Below are 24,611 nucleotides of genomic sequence, written 5' to 3' on the forward strand. Positions count from 1 at the left end.
CTGTCTACCTTTTCCCCATAATCTTTAATTTCCCTGTTATGCAAAAATCTATCTAACTGTGCCTTAACTATATTTAATGAGGTAACCTCTACTGCTTCCCTAGGCAGAGAATTCCATAGATTCACTACTCTCTGGGAAAAGCTGTTTCTCCTCTTCTCCATCCTAAATCTACTCCCCTGAATCTTGAGGCTATGTCCCCGAGTTCTAGACTCACTTACAAGTGGAAACAACTTTTCTGCCTCTATGTTATCTACCCCTTTCATAATTTTATATGTTCCTATAACATCCCTTTCTGAAGCAAGTTATATTCTGGTGAGTATAGCCCCAGGTGACTCCATCTCTTCTCGTAGGCTAATCACGTCATCTCCAGAATCAGCCTAGTGAACCCCTTCTGGACCATCTCCAAAGACAGTATATCTTTCCTTAAGTAGGGAGAAGAGAATTGCATACAATAATCCAGGTGCGGCCTCACCAGTACCCTGTACAGTTGCAGCATAACCTCCCTGCTCTTAAATTCAATCCCTCTAGCAATGAAGGCCAACATTCTACTTACCTTTTTAATAACCTGTTGCATCTGCAAACCAGCCTTTTGGAATTTAGGTGCAAGCATTCCCAAGTTCCTCTGCACAACAACATGTTGCAATATTTCACCATTTAGATCATAAGCTGATCTTCTATTTTCCCTTCTAAGTGACAACCTTGTATTTACCAATGTTGTACCAAACCCTTGCCCACTCACTTAATCCACACCATCTGCATGAATTGCTTTTTCACTCAACTTAGTGTCATCAGCAAACTTAGATATGCTGCAGTTGGTCTGCTGTTCCAAGTCGTTAATCTATATTGTGAATAATTTATCTCAACTCTCAGAACCAGTCCTCTATATATGCTACTACATTACTCCAAATTCCATGCATCCTTATCTTACTGTCACGTCTCTTATGTGGCACCTTAAGGAACACCTTCTGGAAATACAAGTACACAATATCCACCTATTCCCTTCAGTCCACTGTCTCATTTTATCTCAGACTTCCACCAGTAAGTTTGTGAAACAGTATTGCCCTTCATGAATCCATAAACACAAGAGATTCTGCAGATGCTGGAATTCCAGATCCTGATGAAGGCTCTCAATACAAAATGCCGACTCTTTCCATCGATAATGCCTGAACTTAGACCATAAGATACAGCAGCAGTCAAGGGACTATCATCAGAATGCCATGTGCCTGTAACTGCAGCTTTACACATTACAGGCATATGAACAGATTGTCCATCAATGAGTTGTCTATGTCTCCCAAAACAAGGACAATCATCCCATTGTGACAAGACTTGCCTTTCCAGAAGCCTGCACAATGGAATGCTGTCAGCAAAATGCCCACTGACTGACAGCTCAGCAACAGGCCATCCTTTCAGGTTTAAGTGCTCAGTGCATGTTAGGAGAGCAGATCGAGCAGTTCCAAAGCTGTCTTGAGCTGTGCACTAATATCAGTGAAGGTTTACTTTAATGAGAACTAAAGCAAGATCATAATGTTGTGTGTTCCTGGTGACCATTGTGAGAGCGTTAGGGTCCATCTTACGTCAGGTAGGGATAGGCCTGGAACATCCATCCACAGTAATCAACATCATTGGGAGCACACTCAATGCTGGGAAACACTCGGGGGATCAAAAGCAGGAGGGCTTGAGCCAGTTTTGTGATGGGGTGATCTCACAGAGGAATGACTGCTAACATAAGACCATAAGATATAGGGGCAGAAGTAGGCCATTCGGTCCATCGAGTGTGCTCCACCATTCAAGCATGGGCTGATCCAATTCTTCCAGTCATCCCCACTCCCCTGCTTTCTCCCTATACCTTTTGATGCCCTGGCTAATCAAGAACCTATCTATCTCTGCCTTAAATGCACCCAATGAGTTGGCCTCCACAGCGCTCGTGGCAAAAAATTCCTCCGAATTACCACCCTCTGACTAAAGTAATTTCTCCGCACCTCAGTTCTAAATGGACATCCTTCAATCCCGAAGTCATGCCCTCTTGTCCCAGAATCCCCTACCATGGGAAATAACTTCGCCATATCTAATCTGTTCAGGCCTTTTAACATCCAGAATGTTTCAATGAGATCCCTCCTCATTCTCCTGAACTCCAGGGAATACAGCCCAAGAGCTGCCAGACATTCTTCATACACTAACCTTTTCATTCCTGGAGCCATTCTCATGAATCTTCTCTGAACCCTCTCCAATGTCAGTATATCCTTTCTAAAATAAGGAGCCAAAAACTGCACACAATTCTCCAGGGGTGATCTCATGAGTGCCTTATAGTGCCTCAATATCACATCCCTGCTCTTATATTCTATACCTCTAGAAATGAATGCCAACATTGCATTCGCCTTCTTCACAACCGACTTAACCTGGAGGTTAACCTTTAGGATATCGTGCACAAGAACTCTCAAGTCCCTTTGCATCTTTGCATTTTGAATTCTCTCCCCATCTAAATAATAGTCTGCCCATTTATTTCTTCCACCAAAGTGCAGGACCATACACTTTCCAACATTGTATTTCATTTGCCACTTCTTTGCCCATTTCCCTAAACTATCTAAGTCTCTCTGCAGACTCTCTGTTTCCTCAACACTACCCACTCCTCCACCTATCTTTGTATTATCAGCAAATTTAGCCACAAATCCATTAATATCGTAGTCCAAATCATTGATATACATCGTAAAACGCAACGGTCCCAACACCGACCCCTGTGGAACTCCACTGGTAACCGGCAGCCAGCCAGAATAGGATCCCTTTATTCCCACTCTCGGTTTTCTGCTGGCCAGCCAATGCTCCACTCACGCTAGTAACTTCCCTGTAATTCCATGGGCTCTTATTTTGCTAAGCAGCCTCATGTGTGGCACCTTGTCAAAGGCCTTCTGAAAATCCAAGTACACCACGTCTACTGCATCTCCTTTGTCTACCCTGCTTATAATTTTCTCAAAGACTTGCAGTAAGTTTGTCAAGCAGGATTTCCTTTCAAGAAACCATGCTGGTTTTGGCCTATCTTGTCACGTGCCTCCAGGTACTCTGTAATCTCATCTCTAACAATCAATTCCAACAACTTCCCAACCACTGATGACAGGCTAACAGGCCTATAGTTTCCTTTCTGCTGTCTCTCACCCTTCTTAAATAGCGGCGTAACATCTGCAATTTTCCAGTCATCCAGTACAATGCCAGAATTTATCGATTCTTGAAAGATCATCCTTAATACCTCTACATTCTCTTGAGCTACTTCCTTCAGAACCTGAGGGTGCATTCCATCAGGTCCAGAAGATTTATCCACCCTCAGACCATTAACCTTCTTGTATCTTCTCAGTCATAATTTTCACTGCACAAACTTCAGTTCCCCGACACTCTTGAATGTCCGGTATACTGCAGACATCTTCCACTGTGAAGACTGATGCAAAATATGCAGTCGGTTCCTCTGCCATCTCTGCATCTCTCATTACAATATCTCCTGCATCATCTTGTATTGGTCCTATATCTACCCTCGATTTTTTTACCCTTTATATACTTGAGTAAGCTTTTAGTATCTTCTTTGTTATTAGTCATCAGCTTGCTCTCATAATTCATCCTTTCCTTCCTAATGACGTTCTTATTTTCCACCTTCAAGTTTTTAAAAGCTCCGCAATCCTCTATCTTCCCACTAGCTTTGGCTTCCTTGTATGCCCTCTCTTTTGTTTTTACTTTGGCTCTGACTTCACTTGTCAGCTACGGTAGTGTCCTTCTCCCCTTTGAAAATTTCTTCTTATTTGGAATATATCTGTCTTGCACTTCCCTAATTTTTTGCAGAAACTCCAGCCATTACTGTTCTGCTGTCTTTCCTGCAAATGTCCCTTTCCAGTCAACTTCGGCCAGTTCCCTCTCATGCCATTGTAATTTCCTTTATTCCACTGAAATACCAAAACATTGGATTTTATTTTTCCCTCTCAAATTTTAATCTGAACTCAATCATATTGTGATCACTGTTCCCTAAGAGTTCCTTAACTTTAAGCTCTCTTACCACCTCTGGATCATTGCACAACACCCAATCCAGCACAGCTGATCCCCTATGGGCTCAACAACAAGCTGTTCTAAAAAGCCATCCCTTAGACATTCTACAAATCCTCTCTCTTGAGGTCCAGTATCAACCTGGTTTTCCCAATCCACTTTCATGTTAAGATCCCCAACGATTATCATGACATTGCCTTTCTGACACACCTTTTCTATCTCCTGCTGTAATTTGTAATCCACATCCTGGCTGCTGTTTGGAGGCCTGTATACAACTGCCATTAGGGTCCTTTACCCTTGTCATTTCTTAACTCAATCCATAGAGACTCTACACCTTCCAATCCTATTTCATCTCTTTCCAATTATTTAATATTATTTCTTCTACACAGAACTTCATTGAATCCATACTATGTCTGCCTGGTGGGACCACCTCTATCCAGATACCTCGCTAATTCTTCCTTAATGATAGCTCCAAACATTTTTCCAACCACAGATGTTAAGCTAACTGTACTATAGTTGCCTGTATTTTGCCTACATCCTTTCTTAAACAGCGGTGTGACATTTGGTTATCTTCCAATCCTCTGGGGCCAGCCCAAAGTCCAGAAAATTTTGATAAATTATGACAAAAGCAACTGTTATAACTTTAGCCTTTTTTTTTAGTACTTTGGGATGCACCGCATCAGCATCAGAGGACTTGTCTACCCTTAGGTCCACTAGGTTGCTTATCACTATCTTTTAGTGACAGTGATTGCACTGAGGTTCACATCTACAACATCTCTTTTTGGTATGGTAGATGTGTCCTTCATTATGAAGACTGACACAAAGTAATCATTCAAGACCTTAGCCATTACACATAACCCAATATAAATTTCCCTTTCTCATCTTCCAAGGGACCTATGTTTACTTTAGCCCCCTTTTCCACATTATATAATTATAAACATTTTTATTGTTTGCTTTTATATTTTGTGATCAAAAAGCTTTAGCTTGTATTATTCACACAAATAACTCAAACTCAAACATTAGATGAAATGTTAAGGATGGTATTTTGAAGAGTAATATTTTTGCAAAAAAAATATTAAAAACCCTCTTTGGGCATCAGTTATTAAGCACTTTAATCAAACACTGCTCTCAAATTTCAAATTCATTCTATTGCCTGCAGTCAAAAGATCAGTGAATGTCAGCAGTCCATGTATTCCTTCCAGTGTTAAAACCCAGTGAAACACTTGCTATAATTTTAGATATAATGTATGCTACCTTGGTATGTTTTAGCAGTAATCAGCATTTTCAAATATTAATTGGTTCTTTTGCCTTGTTGCCATGAACCACCTCAGTTGACACTCAGTAGTTAAATTAATAATAATAATAATAATAATAATAATAATAATAATAATAATAATAATAATAATAACAGCTGCTGAAGTGTATGGATCCAGTTAAATCTCTTGCTGCTGTTTGCCAAACAAAGTCAAGAATTTCCTCCAAGCAAAGAATGCTTTCAGCAGTCAGCCATTCCAAGGTGCTATTCAGAGGGAGCAGCACTAGAGAAAATCAGTCAAGTCACTGGTTCTAAAAATGATAATTAGGGAACCAAGGTGAAAATAGGTAGAATCCAGAGTCTGCCAAAACCTAAGTTAGAAAAAGATACTCAACTTCCATGGAGATTCCGGAAAAATTTGGGTGGGAACCTACTGCTTCCAGAATTTAGATGACATCCAAGTTTCATTTACTTTGGCAAAAATATTCAGATTAGCATTAATGCCAGAGGAATGCTTCATAAATTCATTGCTTGGTTTTCAGACTAATGCTTTCAGTATACAACATCGATCTCATGTAAAATTACCTGCTTGCTGCAAGGGTAGAATCTCATCAGTAAGCTATAAAGCTTGCAAAATGAAACCTGTACAGCCAATGAATCTTCATTCATCAACAGGAAGCCAGGCACTCTCTCTCAAGAAGGCGATTTGCTGTAGAAGTGAACACAAGCAGAAAAAAATTCCTCCTGTGTACATTTCTTATGAACACACGTCATTCTTTGTTTTAGGAAGCACATCTCAACAGAATAAACCAGAGTTTCTTCATCATATATTACTGTAAAATAATGGAGTAAGTATTATGTGCCCAACTGTGTGGCCATTGAATTACAAATGAGAATTTTCTGAGCATACTTAATGGTATAAAGAACAGTTTGTCCATTTAGTATGAGTGGAACTCTGCACACCTGGAGGAAGGAGATAATTCAGGTGCAGCAGTTTTTGAAGGGCTCTTGTCTTCTCTTAAAGCATTCTCAATATAGCAGAGTTCTCAAAACATTGTGACATTGTCTCCTTGTTGAAGCAGGTATCTCTGTATTCACTGTTTAATTTATCTGTGACTATCTTATAGTCTCTGTAAGTGGAAGCACTTTTTGGTACCTACTCTCTCAAAACCTTAATTTTAAACCATAGTTATAAAGAAATCTATTATGCCAGTAATCAACTTTCTTTTTCAGGAAAACAGAGTCTGTTCTTTCCTTTCTGATTGATATATGCTCTTGGTTCTGGTGTTGTCTGTGTTATGTTTACTTTTATTCTGTCCACTTAAACTTAAACGTAACCTCCTAAATTTCAGAAGCAGTGGTTTCTAATCCAAATTTTTCAGGAATATCCATGGAAATTGAGTTGCTTTTCCTTTCTTTCTTTTTACAATATTTTTATTCAGAAGAAAAAAAAACAAGATTTACAGAGTGCAACACATAGATACATCTCAACATAACTTGTGTACATTCATATGTTGTAATAAAATTGATCAAAATGTTATAGCATAACACATAAAGGTATACCACTCTATAATCGAAAATTTAAAGATAAGTCATACATCATAAAATAATTTTTTATATAAAAAAGTCAACCCCCTACCAACTACCAAAGAAAAAAGCTGATGGATGATAATGGATAATTAGAAAAAAAAACATTCACTTAAGAGAAGATAAAAATATACATAAAAGTTTGTGCACTGTTAAACTTTATAAATTGGAAAAGTAATTTAGGAAAGGTCCACAGATATCATAAAAAGATTGTTTCGAATTTAAGACTGAGCAGCGGATCTTTTCTAAATTTAAATAGGACATAGTATCACGTAGCCATTGAAGATGTGTAGGAGGGGTAGACTCCGTCCATTTAAGCAAGATTGCTCTTCTTGCTAAAAGAGAGGTAAAAATTAAAACCTGTAGGTTAGGAGTATTTAAAGTTATATCTTCATTTGCAATAATACCAAACAAGGCAGTAAGGGGATTTGGGTCAAATTGGACCCTAAAAAGTTGTGAGAAGGTGTGAAATACTTCCCGCCAAAACTTTTCAATTTTAGGGCAAAACCAAAACATATGAATTAAAGAGGTATCAGCAGAGTTGCATTTATTACAAAGTGGAGAAACATTTGGGTAAAAACTGGACAGCTTCTGTTTAGAAATGTAAGCTCTATGAACCACTTTAAACTGTAGAAGAGAATGACGAGCACAGAAAGATGATTTATTAACCCGTTTAATAATTTTATTCCATCTATCATCAGAAATCTGACAATTTAGGTCATCCTCCCAAGCTTTTTTTATTTTATCTAAAAAGTCTTGTCTAGAATCAATCAACAAGTTATAGATACCAGTAATAAAACCATTAACAAAAGGTTTTAAATTTAAAATTGTGACTATCTTATAGTCTCTGTAAGTGGAAGCACTTTTTGGTACCTACTCTCTCAAAACCTTAATTTTAAACCATAGTTATAAAGAAATCTATTATGTCAATAATCAACTTTCTTTTTCAGGAAAACAGAGTCTGTTCTTTCCTTTCTGATTGATATACGCTCTTGGTTCTGGTGTTGTCTGTGTTATGTTTACTTTCATTCTGTCCACTTAAACTTAAATGTCACCCCCTAAATTCCAGAAGCAGTGGTTTCTCATCCAAATTTTTCAGGAATATCCATGGAAATTGAGTAGTTTTTCCTAACTGAATTTTTGGCAGAGTCTGGATTCAACACTTGGTCCCCAATGATTATCTTTTTAACATTATTCAATGGTCACTTTGACCACATTCAGTTAATAATGTGCAATTTCATATATTGTACTGCATAATGACACTTCTTTAGCTAAGAAACAGAGTAGGAAATACTTTTCAAATCTCCCAATGCAAGCTACAGTTAATGAATGTGATACTTCGTTCTGCAATGACATAACAGACATATGCAAATGACTGTTGTAGCCTCTTGTGCCCTTAAAATATTGAAGATAGAAATTAAGTACTTGCAATTTTTAGTGCCTTTCAAAACCTCAGGACATTCAAAGGTGATTTAGAGCCACTAGAATTGTAAGGCCACTTTTCGATTCTTCATGGAGATCAAGATTTGTAGCAGCTTCCTGCTGCCTCTCTCTTCTAGTCTAGTTCCAAAGCCAATTTTCAGGTGAAGTTTATGAAATGCAACATTTTGTCACTTTTGCTTAATTCCCCTAGCAGCCATATTTCGAAGTACAGTATATTGACTGCAATGAATGTAGACATTCCACGAGCATTATTACATAGAGTTCAGTATCGTTAGTCACAGGCTGGCCATGTTTATCCATACCTCTTCCTTTCAAGGACAAATAGATGGTAGCTATCTATCAGATTTTCATGATTTTTTTTAAACTGAATTACTGCTTTCTGGATTCTTCAGTCACTACATCAACAATCAGTCTCCGGCAAGCCCTCAAACTGAAACACTGAGTGACATGAACAACATCTCCACCTTATCTTGCACATACCACAATGATATCATATCGGAGCACATTTCGGGCCCCGAAAGTGCTGCCTAGTTGTCAAAGAAAGGCATTTCAAAAATTCATTCTCAAAAAGTTTCTTGGAAATGAAGGTACATCTGATCCTGCCAAATGTTAATCAGATTCATAGAAACTCACAGAGAAGTTTGAGAACAGATAGTTCAAAACAGACCTCCTCTGCATTGCCGATCCAAGAAATTCAATTACATCACTTTGATGTATGGGATATATTAATGAAAAGCATGTGCACTATCAGAAGAAATTAAATGTGAATCAAGCAATGCACAGAAATGCCAATTCTGCCATGCGGAATCACCCTCTAATCACTGACCATGGGCTTTTCAGCATTTTTCCTTGTTTTAACAAGGTAGCAAAATAATAATAATGTACCAAACTGGTCTAAGTTTCATTATCAAAGTAATACAATCACATTTTGTTACGAACAACAGTGGGTGATTTTTGACCTAAGTATCATTTTTAATCCTTACATGAGATTGTTAAATTTCAAAACAATGCAGTATCTTATCAGGCATATTTACCTGGACAGTGTTCTGGTTTTGTTAAGTGCTTTGCTAATCATAAAAGAGGGTGCCGACTGTCGTCTCTGGGCCAAACTCTTCATTTTCTGCGTAAGGAGAAGAAAGTTAACAATGAATAATGGAAGTCAACTACTGTATATCAATTTATCCTCCACTAGGAAACTTAACAGGTTTCATAATCTAATCAGATTAGCAATTTTACCAATAGCAATCTTAGCAGCTTTGTTTTAGCATGGGTACCCCAAGACAATCTGGAGATACAGTATGTCAGAGATTTTATTCATTTTTATGCCAGCATCAGGTGCTCAGAAATCCAGAAGGGGTTGGCTGTCACCCAGTGAACAGTGTTGCAAAGAAACCTATGCAGAACAGGTGTAAGAGTTGAAAAGCATATTTCAAAATTGCTGTGTCCAAAATCTTTAAGGCATTGAGAATAACTTGACAATTTTTCGGTGTAATCTAGCAGCACAGCTGTGGTTAATTACACTCTGTAAGGACAGCTTGGTCATCCAACTACCTCACAGGAAATACTACTATCTGCCAAACTTTCAAACCTTGTGCAAATTACCTTGGCTATTCATAGGCTTCTGCCTATATGTATAATAAATATAATAGTTCATAAACTATTGCATTGGTACAGGACAGGATGCTTTCCTGAACAGATGAACACCTTTTATTTAAAACAATTTCATCACAGTAATATAATCTGAGCCAGGTCATTAAGGTGTTTCCGCTGTTATTTAAAGGTAAGAAGAACATGCTGGCACCGGCAGACCACAGTCTATGCGGATTGGTGATAACATATCCTCTTCGTTGATGATCAACACTGGTGCATCTCAGGGGTGTGTGCTTAGCCCACTGCTCTACTCTCTGTATACACATGACTGTGTGGGTAGGCATAGCTCAAATACCATCTACAAATTTGCTGACAATACAACCATTGTTGGTAGAATCTCAGGTGGTAATGAGAGGGCAAACAGGAGTCAGATATGCCAACTAGTGGAATGGTGCTGCAGCAACAACCTGGCACTCAATGTCAGTAAGACGAAAGAGCTGATTGTGGACTTCAGGAAGGGTAAGATGAAGGAGCACATACCAATCCCCATAGAGGGACCAGAAGTGGAGAGAGTGAGCAGTTTCAGGTTCCTGGGTGTCAAGATCTCTGAGGATGTAAACTGGTCCCAACACATTGATGTAGTCATAAAGAAGGCAAGACAGCAGCTATACTTATTTAGGAGTTTGAATAGATTTGGCATGTCAACAAATACACTCAGAAACTTCTATAGCTGTACCATGGAGAGCATTCTGACAGGCTCATCACAGTCTGGTATGGAGGGGCTACTGCACAGGACCAAAAGAAGCTGCAGAAGGTTGTAAATCTAATCAGCTCCATCTTGGGCACGAGCCTATGAAGTACCCAGGACATCTTTAGGGAGTGGTATCTGACAAAGGCAGTGTCCATTATTAAAGACCTCCAGCACCCAGGACATGCCCTTTTCTCACTGTTACCATCAGGTAGGAGATACAGAAGCCTGAAGGCATATACTCAGTGATTCAGGAACAGCTTCTTCCCCTCTGCCATCTGATTCCTGAATGGACATTGAAGCTTTGGACACTACCTCACCTTTCTTTAATATACAGTATTTCTGTTTTTGCACATTTTTAAATAATCTATTCAATATGTGTAATTGATTTACTTGTTTATTTATTATTATGCTCACTGACTTGTTATTGTCACTGACTTATTTGATGCAAAATTTGTTGTTTTGCAGTAGCAGTACTGTGCAAATTACAAAATAAATCAATAGTGCAAAATACAAGGAAAAACAAATTAGTGTTCAAGGGCTCATGAACTGTTCAGAAGTCTATAGATGAAGGGGAATTTTTTTTGTGTGTGCCATACTCTGCCAGAACCTTGGCGACCACTTTTTTTTCAAGTGGTTGTCTTGGAGGAAGATTCTGTGAGTGGTCTCCCATGTCCTTCTTGAAGCACAACCCTCTTAAATATGTCCTTGATGGTGGTAAGGATTGTGCCTGTGATGGAACTGGATGTGTCTACAACCCTCTGCATTCTTTTGGTAGCCTATGCATTGAAGCCTCCACCCCAGGCTGTGATACAGTCAATCAGAACGTTCACCACTGTGTAACCATAGAAACTTGCAAGGCACTTTGCTGACAAATAAAAGCTCCTCAAATTCCTAACAAAATAGAGCTACTAACATGACTTCTTCATGATCGTTTCAATGTGTTGGACCCAGGATAGATCCTCAGAGATGTTGATGCCCAAGAACTTGTAGCTGCTCATCCTTGACCCCTCAATGAGGACTGGTGTGTGTCCTTCTGACTTCCTCTTCCTGAAGTCCACTATCAAGGAGGCATCCAAAAGTGAGAAAGATCAATTGCTTGAGAAGCATCACAACATCCTTGCACTGAATGCTGGCGTCCAGTGCAAGGATGCTGTGGCGCTTCTCAACCAATTGATCTATCTCACTTTTGGACACCCCCTTGTCACCATCTGAAATTTTACACAATCGGGGGTGACTCTGGGACACAAGAAGTCATTGTCGAGCCCTCCAGAGATGTAGTGGGCTAATCAACGAAGGAGGGTTGAAAAGCCCTGCATGTCAACCCTGTGTCACTCCCAACATCAAGGCAGTCTCGAGCAAGTGCTCATGACCTATTGGCACAAGGGATATTAACATCTTATCCTATGTTTTTTGATTTTACCAAGAGCAATGATGACATCTGCAAATTTATAGGCAGTGTTTGAGCTGTGCTTAGCCACACAGTCATAAGTGTAGAGAGAGTAGAACAGCAGGCTAACCACACATTCTTGAGGTGCATTTCATGGATTACCAATGAGAAGCTGATGTTATCACTGATTCGCACTGACTGTGGGCTCTTGATAAAGAAGTTGGGGATACATTTGCAGAAGAAGGTACAGATGCCCAGGTTTTGAAGCTTGGTGATGGGGTTAAACAATGAGCTAAAATTGATAAACAGAACCAGTAAGATTGCATTGGCTGTAGACTTGTTGTGGCAGCTGATCCCCCAAAGGAGAATATAAAGCCATAGATACAGTTCCATTCATGCCATCTGGAATCTCTCTTCCAGATGACGAGCATGACTAGTGTTTAGCATTGGCTTGGCCATTTTTTTTTCAGATGGGATAGATGACTAAGTAAAGAGCCGATATAATAAAAACACAGTTTAATAAAAAGAAGATAAATATGCAGAATGGACCACCTATCCCATCCCTTAAGAAATACAATGAGGGGAGGTGGGCAGCTAGAAGAAAATAATGACAATTAAATATCTTAAAGTGCCTCAATGTCTTACCAATTTCTCTCATCATCTGATTCAGAGACTGGGAATTAAAATTGGTTACAGGGAATTTTAAGTAGTTTTAGGTGGCAAGTATATTCTCCATCTAAGTTTGGAGCAGTCATATGATAGCATTTCATTACCACTCTAGCTTTAAAGGCTTTGTGAATTAATTATCAAAGATGTTTTACAAAGTTCAATTGCTAATTATAGGCAGACAATAAATATTCAATTAGACAAAATAAATAAAAATGAAAGATGGTTTATTTCTAGTCATGCAAAACTATGACAGAATACTACTTAATATTTTCAAAATAAATACTTAACATCTATCAGTCACATATTGAACAAATAATCAACAGTAATTGTTTATCCATGACTAAAATACCTGCAAACTATTAAAATCTCTTATGTCCAATGCAATGTTACAAACGTAGAGCCACTTAGAATCACAATAGCAGACATCAAATTGCATTGCTAAAAAGTATTAATTACCAACAGGTCTAATTGAACATTACAAATGAAAATATTTTATGAAAAATATTGATATTTCTACAAATAATGCAGATACTTATGTAGCTTTTGGATGGCAAACATTCTCCAATATTTGTGAGTGCTCTGTAAATGTCCACACATCTATAATCTGATTAATTTTACATCCACTATTTAATTGATGCAATTAATAAAATCAGTGGTGTTTAGATCACCCTGTTCAGGCACTGCATCAATATCATTGCCCAGTATTTGCATGTATTGCTTGTGTTTTACTGATGCATTACACAGTTCAAAGTAGATTTATTATCAAAGTATGTATAAATTATACATCCTTGAGATTCCTCTCCTTAAAGGCATTCACAAAACAAGAAACCCGAAAGAACCCATTTAAAAAAACCCAACAAGCATCCAATGCACAGAGAGAAAAAAAAACACAGATCATGCAAACAATAAAAGCAAGCAACAGCATTCAGAATGAAAGTGAGTCCATAGATTTGAAGCCCGGAGCAGCCGGATCAGGTCCACAGCCGCAGGCTCAGCTCATCACGCAGTGAAGTAAAACATTGCAGAGCTCACAGGCACAAAGCCTGGAGCAGCCAGAGCAGGCCTAAAGCCTTAGCCTCAGTACAGCATAGAATGGAGTAAGCGTCATGGAACACCAAGCAGAACTGGTCTGACCATTGCCTCCGGTCCTGACACCTAAGCTTTTCAATCCATCTGGCCTAGAGTTTAAATCATCCAAATACCAGGTCGTACCTTGCTCTGGGGCCTGAGCCCTGTCCTATCGATACGCTCTGGGCCTGGGCCCTGTCACATCAATATGCTCTGGGCCTGGACTCTGCCACCACGTTTCCGCCCATACCTGACCTTTTGAAATTGACCCAAGCTTAGATCAATCTAATCTCGCCCTTGGTTTAGGTGAATGGGCTCAGAAACTCCTCTGCTCTGACTTTCCTCCGCTTCACATACCCTGACCTTGACCTTATTCTCACCACTCCTACTTGAAGATGCCTTGACCTCGCTCTGACTTTGCATCACCCCTGTACGCCTCAACCCTCGGATTAGCCTCACATCTTCATTGTTTGCAATGATCATTTACCACAATTTTCCACAAAATGTTATTAATAAAGTATTTAGTTGTACTTCCTGCTTTAACCGCCAGAAAGCTGTCACCCATTTTCAGCAGCATCATCTTAAACCAGAAGTTTAAGTTGAGCTGATGTCAATCAATTCAGGCAATCAGCAACTTAGCCTGATTCACACACAGTGGTGAGGTTGTAGGTTAGTCATTCAAAAAATGATTTTTGGAGGTCAGGGTTGACTGGCAGCCAAAACTTTCAAGAGTGTTTGGTGTCAGAGCTCATCCATGCACCACTGGGTCCCATAATGTAAGGGCTGCAACGTAGACCCCCCTCTCCACATCATGTAAGGAGTGGGATGGGGAGTCTGCAGGCCATTGTTCCTGGTGGTGAACAATATTCAGCAAAGTAAAGCCTATGGAGCTATCTGTGTCTGAGTCAGAAGGTTGTGAGCTACAGAACATGCAACCTAGGCTTTATCTCTAGTGAGGAGACACTGTGAGTCTTTCAGGTGAGAGTTCTGAGGGACAATCTGTCCTCAAAGCTGAATGTTAAACACATCGTGCCACTATTTCAATCAATAGTTTGGAGTTCTAACAGCGACTCCTTTGCTTGTATCTTCAGAAACAGCTCTATTTCTATCTTTAATATCTCTTTTTTACCCTTTCAGGGTTCTTTTGAAGACCCTGACCTGGAATTACATGCTGACTTCGGTTCATTGCAGGAATGAGACCCGCTCTCGGGGTTTCACGACTGGCTGTTACTTGATATGCCAAGGATGCGGCCCAAGAGATTAGCTCGCCTTCAGAGTTCCAGGATCTTGTGGCTATGGAGATGGGCAGACTTAATGGTCAGTGTCCTGGCAGGAAATTGGTGTTGTGGGAGACTGAAGATCTCTGGCTGTGTGCCTTGAGACTCGAGATCTTTGGACACACTCAGAAAAAGTGGTGCAACGGACTTTTAACATCGTAAATCAGTGAGTTGTTTGTTATGTCTCCTCTCTCGCTGTGAAATGGAGACATCTCTTTCTCTCTTATTAGGGAGAGAGAGAGAGAGAGCCTGTGGTATGTTGAATACTGGATTAATGAGTAGTCTTTGGGGTACTGCAAGTCTGTGTCTTTGCTGTTGCTTTGCTGCACACTTGACTGTTCTGTGGGGGGTGCCGCTGGTTTTTTTGCTGGTGGGGGAGAGGGGATTGTTTCTTTGCTACCGCTTACGCGTGGGAGGGAGGGAAGCTGGGGGGGACTTTGGGGTTCTAACATTTAACTGTCATTCATTCTTTGGGGACACTTCTCTGTTTTCGTGGATGGTTGCAAAGAAAAAGCATTTCAGGATGTATATTGTATACATTTCTCTGACATTAAATGTATCTTTGAAACTTTGAGTCCAGGCCTCTATGCATCCCTCAACATACACTGATAAAAATAGACTCAGGAAACATGAACTCTGTTTCACTTTAAACAGATGTTGCCTGACCTGTTGAGTGCTTCCAACACTTTTATTTCATCTTTCCGGCATCCACAGGTTTTTGATTTTCAAAAAAAAACCAGACTGCAACTAATAGCTAGATAAAGCTGCTGTGAACTGAAAGTACATTATAATAAAGCAGTGGAAATTGTTTTTGTGTTTGTAATGACAGATACTTGGACAAATGCATTGGTAGAATCCAATACCAAAGTACGACGTAACATGAGCTAATGGGTTTAAACTTGCAGACGGCTGCTCTGTCATTTTTCTTTAAAATAATTTTATTATATTAGAAGTATTGTTTGATGAATCTGATAAAGTAAATACATCTATACTGATGTCTAACATTTGGTTCTCACCAGTCTCAGAGGCAGGTAATGGACAAAAAACAGATATGAATTCCTTATGTACACAAACTTTTCCACTACAGATCCCTTTTAAAATAAGGCAATAAAGAGAGGATATTTGAAGGAGATTTACAAAGACACATCTATTTAATGAAAGCAGATTATATGTAAGTATATTCTTAAACAATTAGGCTCTTTTTTAATAGCCTGTACTGTAAAAGATATTGTTTGGTACAGTATACTGAATGTATATATTACATGTGCATAATATTCATTAGATTTGTAAGACGACAGATTTTCATCCATGCATGTTCGCTTTTCACAAGAAATACCATTCTTTTTCCACTCTAATTGAGGTTGTCAGTATGAACCAATTATATCAGCAGACTGGTCAAACTCAGATGTTAGAATCATTTTGATTCTCCTATGGTTGATTGCCCACAAATATAGAATTGAAATATTTTAAATGAGGTAATTGCTTCCTACAAACTCAGCTGGTGACATTTTTGATTTAGCATTTGTCTCTAAACAAGTGGTTTATCCCAAATAAGCTGATAAAATGCAGCCTTCATGACTTTTAGTTATACTCACAAGAGTGTACAGAGGCTAGATTGGTTTTGAAATTGTGGGAATATTTCCTGAAGTGAAACTGTTATAAATGTGAAATTGTCCCCATTTGGGAAAAAGTGAGTAAAAACAGAAATAGCTGGAAGTACTCAGCAGGTATCCTGAAATGAGGAAATACCGACTACTTTAGGTCAATGAACTTTCACTAAAACTCAGAAGGATTAGAAATAAACAGCTTTTAAGATGCAACAAAAGTTTGGAGGAGAGAAGAGAGAACATAATGTAGAGTCTGTGAAGAGGTAAACTTAGGCATAACTAAATGATGAAAAGGGGAAAGAAAAGTGTGAAAGAGGATGGTTATGAACAAGCAAAGGAACTGCAGTAAATAATAATTCTGACACAGTACACAGCGGTAACTGGCTGCTCATCACTTTGATTTTCCCATCCCTCTCCCATTCTGAGGTCTCTAGCCTCTTGCACTGTTCCAACAAAGCTCACCTTGAGAAGCAGCTCTTCAGCATACATGTTGTCACATTGCAACCTTTGGGACTCACTATAAAATATTTTATACTTGATATTACAAGGACAACTATTTGAAACAATTTCAGATCCTTTCCTTTTCCTGTTTGTGTCAGAAATGGCCAATTCTGAAGCAAAGTCGTCCAAGGTTTTCCTTTCCCTACAGAGATTGTTTGATCTGCCAAACATTTCCAGCATTCTCTATTTGGTTTCAGGTTTCAGCCGAGGTTCTGACCTGCATTTCACAGCTTCAACGTGCAACAGAATCACAGATTCATAGAACATGGCAGCAGGCCCTTTAGCCCACTGAGCTTTGCCGACCTTCAAGCACCCACTTAGATAATTCCTGCATTCATCCCTTCTTTTACTCTCCATACAGACTTCCATAAACTTCTCAGGCTTCTACCAGTGATGTATACACTTCATAGCCCACATATATTTGAAGAAATTACAGCACTGAAAGAAAACCCACGCAGTCACAGGGGGAACATGAAAGCTACCCATGCACAGAACCAGAGGTCAGGATTGAACCTGGGTCACCAGAACTATGAGGAAGCAGTTCAACCCGCGATATGCCATGTCATTTTGTTTGCTTTCCCTGTCTCTAACTACCCTCAAACATGTATTAACTGGATGTCCCTACCAGAGATATTGTCTTATACTGATCTCTCACACCCTCGTTGCAACTTAAAATTAATTTGCTTTCTCACTATCGTGACCTGTTGACAACTTGTATTTTTACTTCAAATAGTTCCTTTAACATCTTCAATTATTTATCTACTTTCAACTCCTTTAATCTATTTTCCCAATCCATCTCACATACACACATAACTGGATCTACATCTTTTTTATGACATGTTCCTCTCCTACATAAAGAGCAAAATAACCAGCTCCATCGTTAGTTACATGACACATTATTCTAGAATATTCCAAATTGATTACATGCATCATCCTTAGGCAGCATTTTCACATTTCATATGTCAGTCTATTTGAAGATTAAATCTCCCACAATTAGGCTATTACCTTTTTTTTTTTACAAACTTTTCATATTTCTAGTTAATTCTTTTTCCAATTCTGTTGATGTTGCTGGGGGGTCTGTAACCATAGTAAACCAAATCTGTGGTCCTTTGTTATTTTTTATTATTTCCACCTATGCCGTTTATACTTCTTGTTCATCAGGGCTTTTGTGTCTTTTATTACACAGACTGCTTTGAAAACCTATCCATTTTGTCTACTCCTTCTAAACTCTGCACCCTCAAATAACTAACTCATAACCTTGGTCACCTTGCAATCTCATGTCCCTAATAACTAATAAGTTAAACCCACCTGTCTCAGTCGGTTCATTTACTTTGTTATAAATCTTTTATGCATTTAGACACAGAATCCTTACCTATAATTTCTCATTGAATTATCTTTGTTTCTTAATGTACCGTTATTGGTAAGCAATCTGTTCCTTCGTTGCCTCACCCTGCTTATTATCAGCCAAATTTGTATTTGAGTAAATTGATATTTTAAGACAGAGATTGATGGAGTTAGTGTTGTAAAACCTGGGAAGAACAATGAAATAATGCTCACTAAATGAAGCATCATGACCAGATGAGTTTTTATCTAACTGCTCATTGGACAGTGTTAACTTAATTTCTGTAATTTAACTGCTTTCCATTTAGTCATGTATGTTAATTGAGGTTCATTTGCTATTGGACAGAGTGCATAGAGTTGACTTCAAAATAGTCAACCATCATGGGCAAATATATGTAAATACATTAATAAGTACTAAGGCTCATCCTCTCTTTTTTCAGGAAATCATGATCAAAAGGAATCCCAGCCTACAGACGGAAAGGTATCTTCTCCCTCTAGAAAGGATCTGGAATTTGATGCCTAACCTCTTTTACCATGACTCTTCTACTTCTGCTATGATATGTTAAATTTTAGAACAGATGCCATAGGCAGATCTGCCACATACCCTGCCCAACCCTGGCCCCTCCCCATAGCACATCAAACAAGCATGACAGTTATAGTTGGTAGGTTGCAAGATCTTGTGAGGGTGTCCAGGGGTGGCTTGGAAATATCAATCTTTCATTAATTCACCCCTACAGGATTAAAGTGATCGATTGTGTGATGATTGCCAGGTAGCTTGGTTACTCAGAGCTCCAGAGATCCCAGTTCAAACATAACTACTTTATTTCCTCCAGGTGCCCTGACACTCCAAAGGCAGATTGGTAGTTCAATGGTTTTGTAGTTATCCCTGAAATTAGCCCTTAGTTCAGGTTAATGGCAAAAAGAATCAAAGGGAAGTTAGTGGGCAAGTGTGATAGAAAATAAATTTCAGCAATTCAGAAACATACTGAGGGAATGATACTGATGGAATCACTCCTCTGGGAGATGTAAAGGACCTGATATGTAATTTTTAGGAAAAGATAAAATAATATTGCTTGGCTCTTTCGAATGCAAATTGCTTCTTTCAAGTCTGGAGGGAAGGGCCACTTTGCTTCTGGAAAGCAAGTCGTGTAGGCCACTGCACTTTACAAGAGTGGATTGGGACAGATACCTTTGATATGGTTTGTAGATCATTATTGCCTAACCCCAAGACTAAAAAGGGTGGGTAATTTTATATCGCCACAGATACACAGGGGAATCAGAGACCAATGGATCTAGAGGGTTCCGATTTTGAGCATAAATTTTACTGCTATAGGAAGAAAATAAACCTTTCTACAGGTTCAAAAGAACAACAGGCTAAAAATGAACATGATATAAATAATGGATGATCACTTCACATTATATTAATGGTAACATATTACATTTATTTTGATTTGATCCTGTTAAGCCTATGAACCCTCTACTCATTTAACTTTTAAAGTATATTTGCATGGATATGCAGCTTAGTGGGGATTTGTTTAGAGCCAGTGATTCCATCTTCTTGATGATATTTCTTTTGGCAATCCAAGACTACTGATGAGCGTCACCCAGAGAAACTCCAGACTCTAGGCAGTCTATATGGTTAGGGGCATAATATACAGAACATTTCTGCACTAATTACTTCCCAAATCCATTTGTACCTTCTAAACAGTAAAAACATGGTGTCAATGGACTCATTTTTTACTTAGTGTTGGCAGCCATTAACTGTAATGTAGACTTTCGCAATTCTGTTTCATCTGATCCTGATCTTTCCCTGCTGATGATTTATCATCAAAACCTTACAAGTATTAAAACTATTCTTGTCAATTGAATATACACATATATATTTTTAAATTGAAGTTTCAGCATAAACATATTTTCTATTAGAAAACATGAAACAGTTCTCTGAACTCTCCCATGTAGTTTACTGATATTTGTCATTTCCTCTGATTTATGATTAATTTCATAAAGCACCCTCCCGAAGTATTATTTTCTAATGCATTGAGACTTGCTAGTCCTCCCACGAATTGCATCACCGTGCACAAAATAAAACAAAGAAATGTTAACTACGGCACAGTAACTGCAGGAAATAGGTTTACCCACTTGGTAGCAAGAATTTGATGACAAGTGTCTATATTTTTTTCTGCAAGCACCTCTCATGGATGCAAGCTGACCATAAGGGGAGAAGTCACCCAGTCAGCCCTCCGAACTTTCCAATGAACTCATTGGATGTGACTGGACATTCATCCATCTTAGCTCCTTGATGTTCCTGCCTAGTAGAATGCTGCTTTGTATTGAAACAGTCTGCCCACGAAGTGGGAAGATCATTTTGCAGAGGCACTAACCACATTCATCGTTTATTGTGGGATAGTATAGAGCTACCAGCAACTTATGGCAGGGTGAGTGGAAGGGAGATTATCAAAAGATCTGGCCCATATTAATTTACTTTTAAATTTTGGCACAAAGCTTCTCATAGCGTGAAGACAATTGAAGAATCATCTTGCCAGATAATTCAGTCATTCCTCTGGAAAATGTGGAAAATATCCTAACATGTGGTACTACACGGGAGACAACTGAAAAAAAGATTAAAAGGAATGAAAATGAGAGGGTAGAAAATTGGATTAGAATAGATTCAATGGGATGAAGCTAAGAATAGGATTAAGTTTCTCAGAATGGATGGCAATGGCTAGCAATATACCACAAATGTCTGCAATGGGGTTGCTTTTGCTCATAATGTACATCGACCTTTAGATTTCAAGTTAGAAGCATCAGTCTCTACATATGCAGTCAACGCTAAAGTGAAGAGCAATAGTAATTGTGCAAGGCAGGTGGAAGGGCTTTTTAGGGAAGAGAAGTGGGATTTGGAAGTTTAGGTAAGACAATAAAATCATCGAATCCAATGGAGAAAGTCATGAAATATGACAATTACTATATTATTTACAAGTCATGATGACATGGCAGATTTATGTAAAACATTGGTGAGAATATATCTTATGTACAATGAGTAGCTTTGGACTCTACAATGTGCGAGCCATAAAAGGAGCTTTACGTGGATTCGCCAGAAAATTATCTTTACGTTTACCAGGCTGAGTAAATTAACGGGTGACTTGGAGCAAAAAATGGTCTGTTGCTGGAACTTGCAGGTTAGACAGCACCTATACAGGAAAATGGACAGTTGATATTTCGGGACAAAAGTTAATGAATCCAGATGAAGGGTCTTGTCCCTAATGATTTCCTATCTATTTTCTTCCACCTATGCTGCCTGACCTGCTGAATTCCATCAGCGAATCACTTTTCTCTATATATTCCAACATATGTAGTCTCTCGTGTCTTCTAATTTGATTGTGTCTCTAAAAATTATAAAAGGACGGAACAGAGCAAACTGAAAGAAATACGTCGATGGATATACAGATATTTATGGTGACAATAGCAAAAACCTGCTCATGGGGTTTTTAGGCTATGAAGCATTCTATTAAGCCTAATAATTAAAGGCATGCCAATATTTAGTAACAGGTTAGAAAGAGAGCAAGCCAGAAACCGCTAATCATCAGCCAAACAGAATGATTGAATGAAACTATTTCCCGGTTGTAATTCCACTAAAGCCAATTTAAGCTAATGTGAATGCTTTAAAACTTTAAAAACAGAGTTAACATCTATAGTGCTTAAAAACTATTCTTTTCTGCAGGGTAAGTGTGCTCTCACTGTTTATGGTGAGCAAATATTGACAAACATTCAACAGGAGGTGAAGCAATGCTAGGCATCCTAGCAATGCATTGCTCACTCCGTCCACTCTCCGTCAGGCGTGTGCATACAATCAACCTTTTACACTTCTACAAATCACTGAGCAGGGTCAAAGCGTTTCTATCAGTTAAATGTTTCCAGCTTGCTCAAGACGATCAAAATACGTTCAGGCATTTGTAAATTAAAATTTCCATTTACGTTTCAAATGACCGTTTCCTGGCATGCATGGGAAGGTGCGTCCGATGCTCGCAAACAGAAATATAAGAGACGGGCTGGGATATTTTCGGGTTTTGGCTTTACTGGTCTCTGTCTCAGCATCCATGCCACCTTCACATACAATTTTGCTCCCTATTGGTCAATCAGAAACCCTGGCATTACCTTGGCGGGATAGACAGTGTGCAGACTACATCGCAAGGAAAACAAAACATCATTGAATTACGGTAAATATTGAATGCATCAGACATCCACGAATGATACAAGACAAAACCACTTCTTCAGCTACAAACTGATAAAGGATAAATGCACGAACGATGCCCTTGGTTAATTTTCCACAACATTCTGATAACGCTATCTAACAGTTTCATGCTCTGTTCAGCATATGGCCATTCGGCCTAACTGGTCCACTCCAACTTTACCTTTCAAAATCCTTTGATGGTGAAACTAAATTGCTCCTTTGTGCCGGAATAACATTGCAACAATCCAATTGTCACTGATTTGTAACCCCTTTCCAACGTAAAATTATCGATACTGATGCAAATACCATCGATGTGCCGATGAGGTAAACTAGCACATCTGGGCGCGGTCGTTTGATCTGATGGGAACCCGCAGGACAGACGCCAAAAAAGACACAAATGCTGATTTTTTTTTAACACAACAACGTATTTTACCAGCCGCTGATTTTGACACACGTTCTCTGTGCTTGCCTCCAGTACAGACTTCGTGAACACATAGATAGACATAGCAGAGAAGTTTAAAATTCTGAACACTGCTTCATGCCGAAATTCTAATTGGCGCCTGTATAACTCATGCTAGGGACCCTTTCAGGAACAGGGGACTAGGACCTTTTGCTGCGACCTTCCCCAAATTCAGCCTCTGCCAAATACTTTTCCGTAAACACTGCTACACATTATACAAAATATAAACAACTGTCCCTGCTTCGGTCAATACTCAGGTAAATAAACCAAAAGAGAACTATAGCAAGCAAATACCATCTGTGCAGAATATCGTTCTAAAGAAAAAATACACAACCGCTCGTCTCCCGTGCGCAACACGAGTATTGGGGAGTGCATATTGCACAAGACAGCTGAAATCCGTTGTTACCTTCTCTGTCTTTCTGCAGCTCGATATTCGAGTTTCCCCCGACAGGGAAGAAGAACGACTCTGGCCAACGTTATCTTGTTGTGGCGACATAGTTGACGAGGTGTAATTCCTTAATCAGTCCTCGAATCCATCACACGGACAAAAGAGCTATTCACAAAACCGGGAGCTGACACTCGGTGCTGGAGCTAACGAGAGCTTCATTCGAATTATACCAAGTCCCTCTCCCTCTCGGAGTCTAGTAACAGTGTCGGTGCAAGTTCTAGGTTGTCTCTGTCGATTTTGTTATTAAATGAGCTTAGTTAGAACCAGCGTCATTGGCTTGCCATGGATACTACTTTCGGGCCAACTAACTGGACGCTGGGTCTTAAAGACCCACGGGTTACCTATTCCGCCGCACGCAAATCTCTGTTTATTATGGAGCTGTGTCTAGGTCACGTCACTCCCGTCAGCTTTTCTCAGTCCAAGATGATCTCAGATAAAGCTCATCAACGCACCAACAGAGGTTTCTCACTCCACTACTTCTGCGCCCTAATTATACGCCTGCAATTTATTCTGGATTCAACAATATTACTGTTTCACTTTCTCTCTAATCTTGCCTGGATTGTGTGGAAATGGGGGTCGCTAATGTAGTTTCCAGTTCTTGAGATTAATCGATTGCAGTAATTCCGAGAGGCAATGGACTTAATTTATTTTACAATGCAATTATGACTTGAAGTTTATAGAAAGGCGTTTGTTCCAACTCTGTCCTGCAGCCTTCATGATTACTGCCAAAGCCCTCCTCTCCTTAGAAATGTCAAATCTTCAGTTCTGTCATATTCTTCAATCCGCCCCTCTCCAAAGTCTTTGTATCTTGCTATCATCTATTATATTCTTTCAAATTTTATTCGTCCCCATTGCCACTCACCCCCTTTCCCGAGCCAAAGGCACCAGAACACCTATTTTGAGGGTAAAACCCTCCCAGCCATTGAGCACATCTACATGAAACGCTGTTGTAGGAAAATAGCATCCATCATCAAAGATC

At 39.1% G+C, this 24,611-nt stretch overlaps 1 protein-coding gene across 2 annotated transcripts in view; it reads right to left on the reverse strand.

Moving 5' to 3' along the window:
* Positions 1-23,974, reverse strand: part of LOC140726818 (rho GTPase-activating protein 20-like) — a 129,073-nt gene extending 105,099 nt beyond the window's left edge. The window contains exons 1-2 of one of the 2 annotated variants that reach the window (XM_073043668.1): positions 23,591-23,974; positions 9,337-9,422 (exon numbers count right to left, since the gene is read on the reverse strand). In XM_073043668.1, the coding sequence (XP_072899769.1) occupies positions 9,337-9,422; positions 23,591-23,680 (176 nt within the window). In that variant the 5' untranslated portion in view covers positions 23,681-23,974. Of the gene's footprint in view, positions 1-9,336; positions 9,423-22,905; positions 22,991-23,590 lie in introns of those variants that run through there. The other variant, XM_073043669.1, reaches the window with a different exon arrangement.
* Between the last annotated feature and the right edge of the window lie 637 nt (positions 23,975-24,611).

Source organism: Hemitrygon akajei, chromosome 4 (assembly GCF_048418815.1).
Source record: "Hemitrygon akajei chromosome 4, sHemAka1.3, whole genome shotgun sequence".
NCBI classification, from domain to species: domain Eukaryota; kingdom Metazoa; phylum Chordata; class Chondrichthyes; order Myliobatiformes; family Dasyatidae; genus Hemitrygon; species Hemitrygon akajei.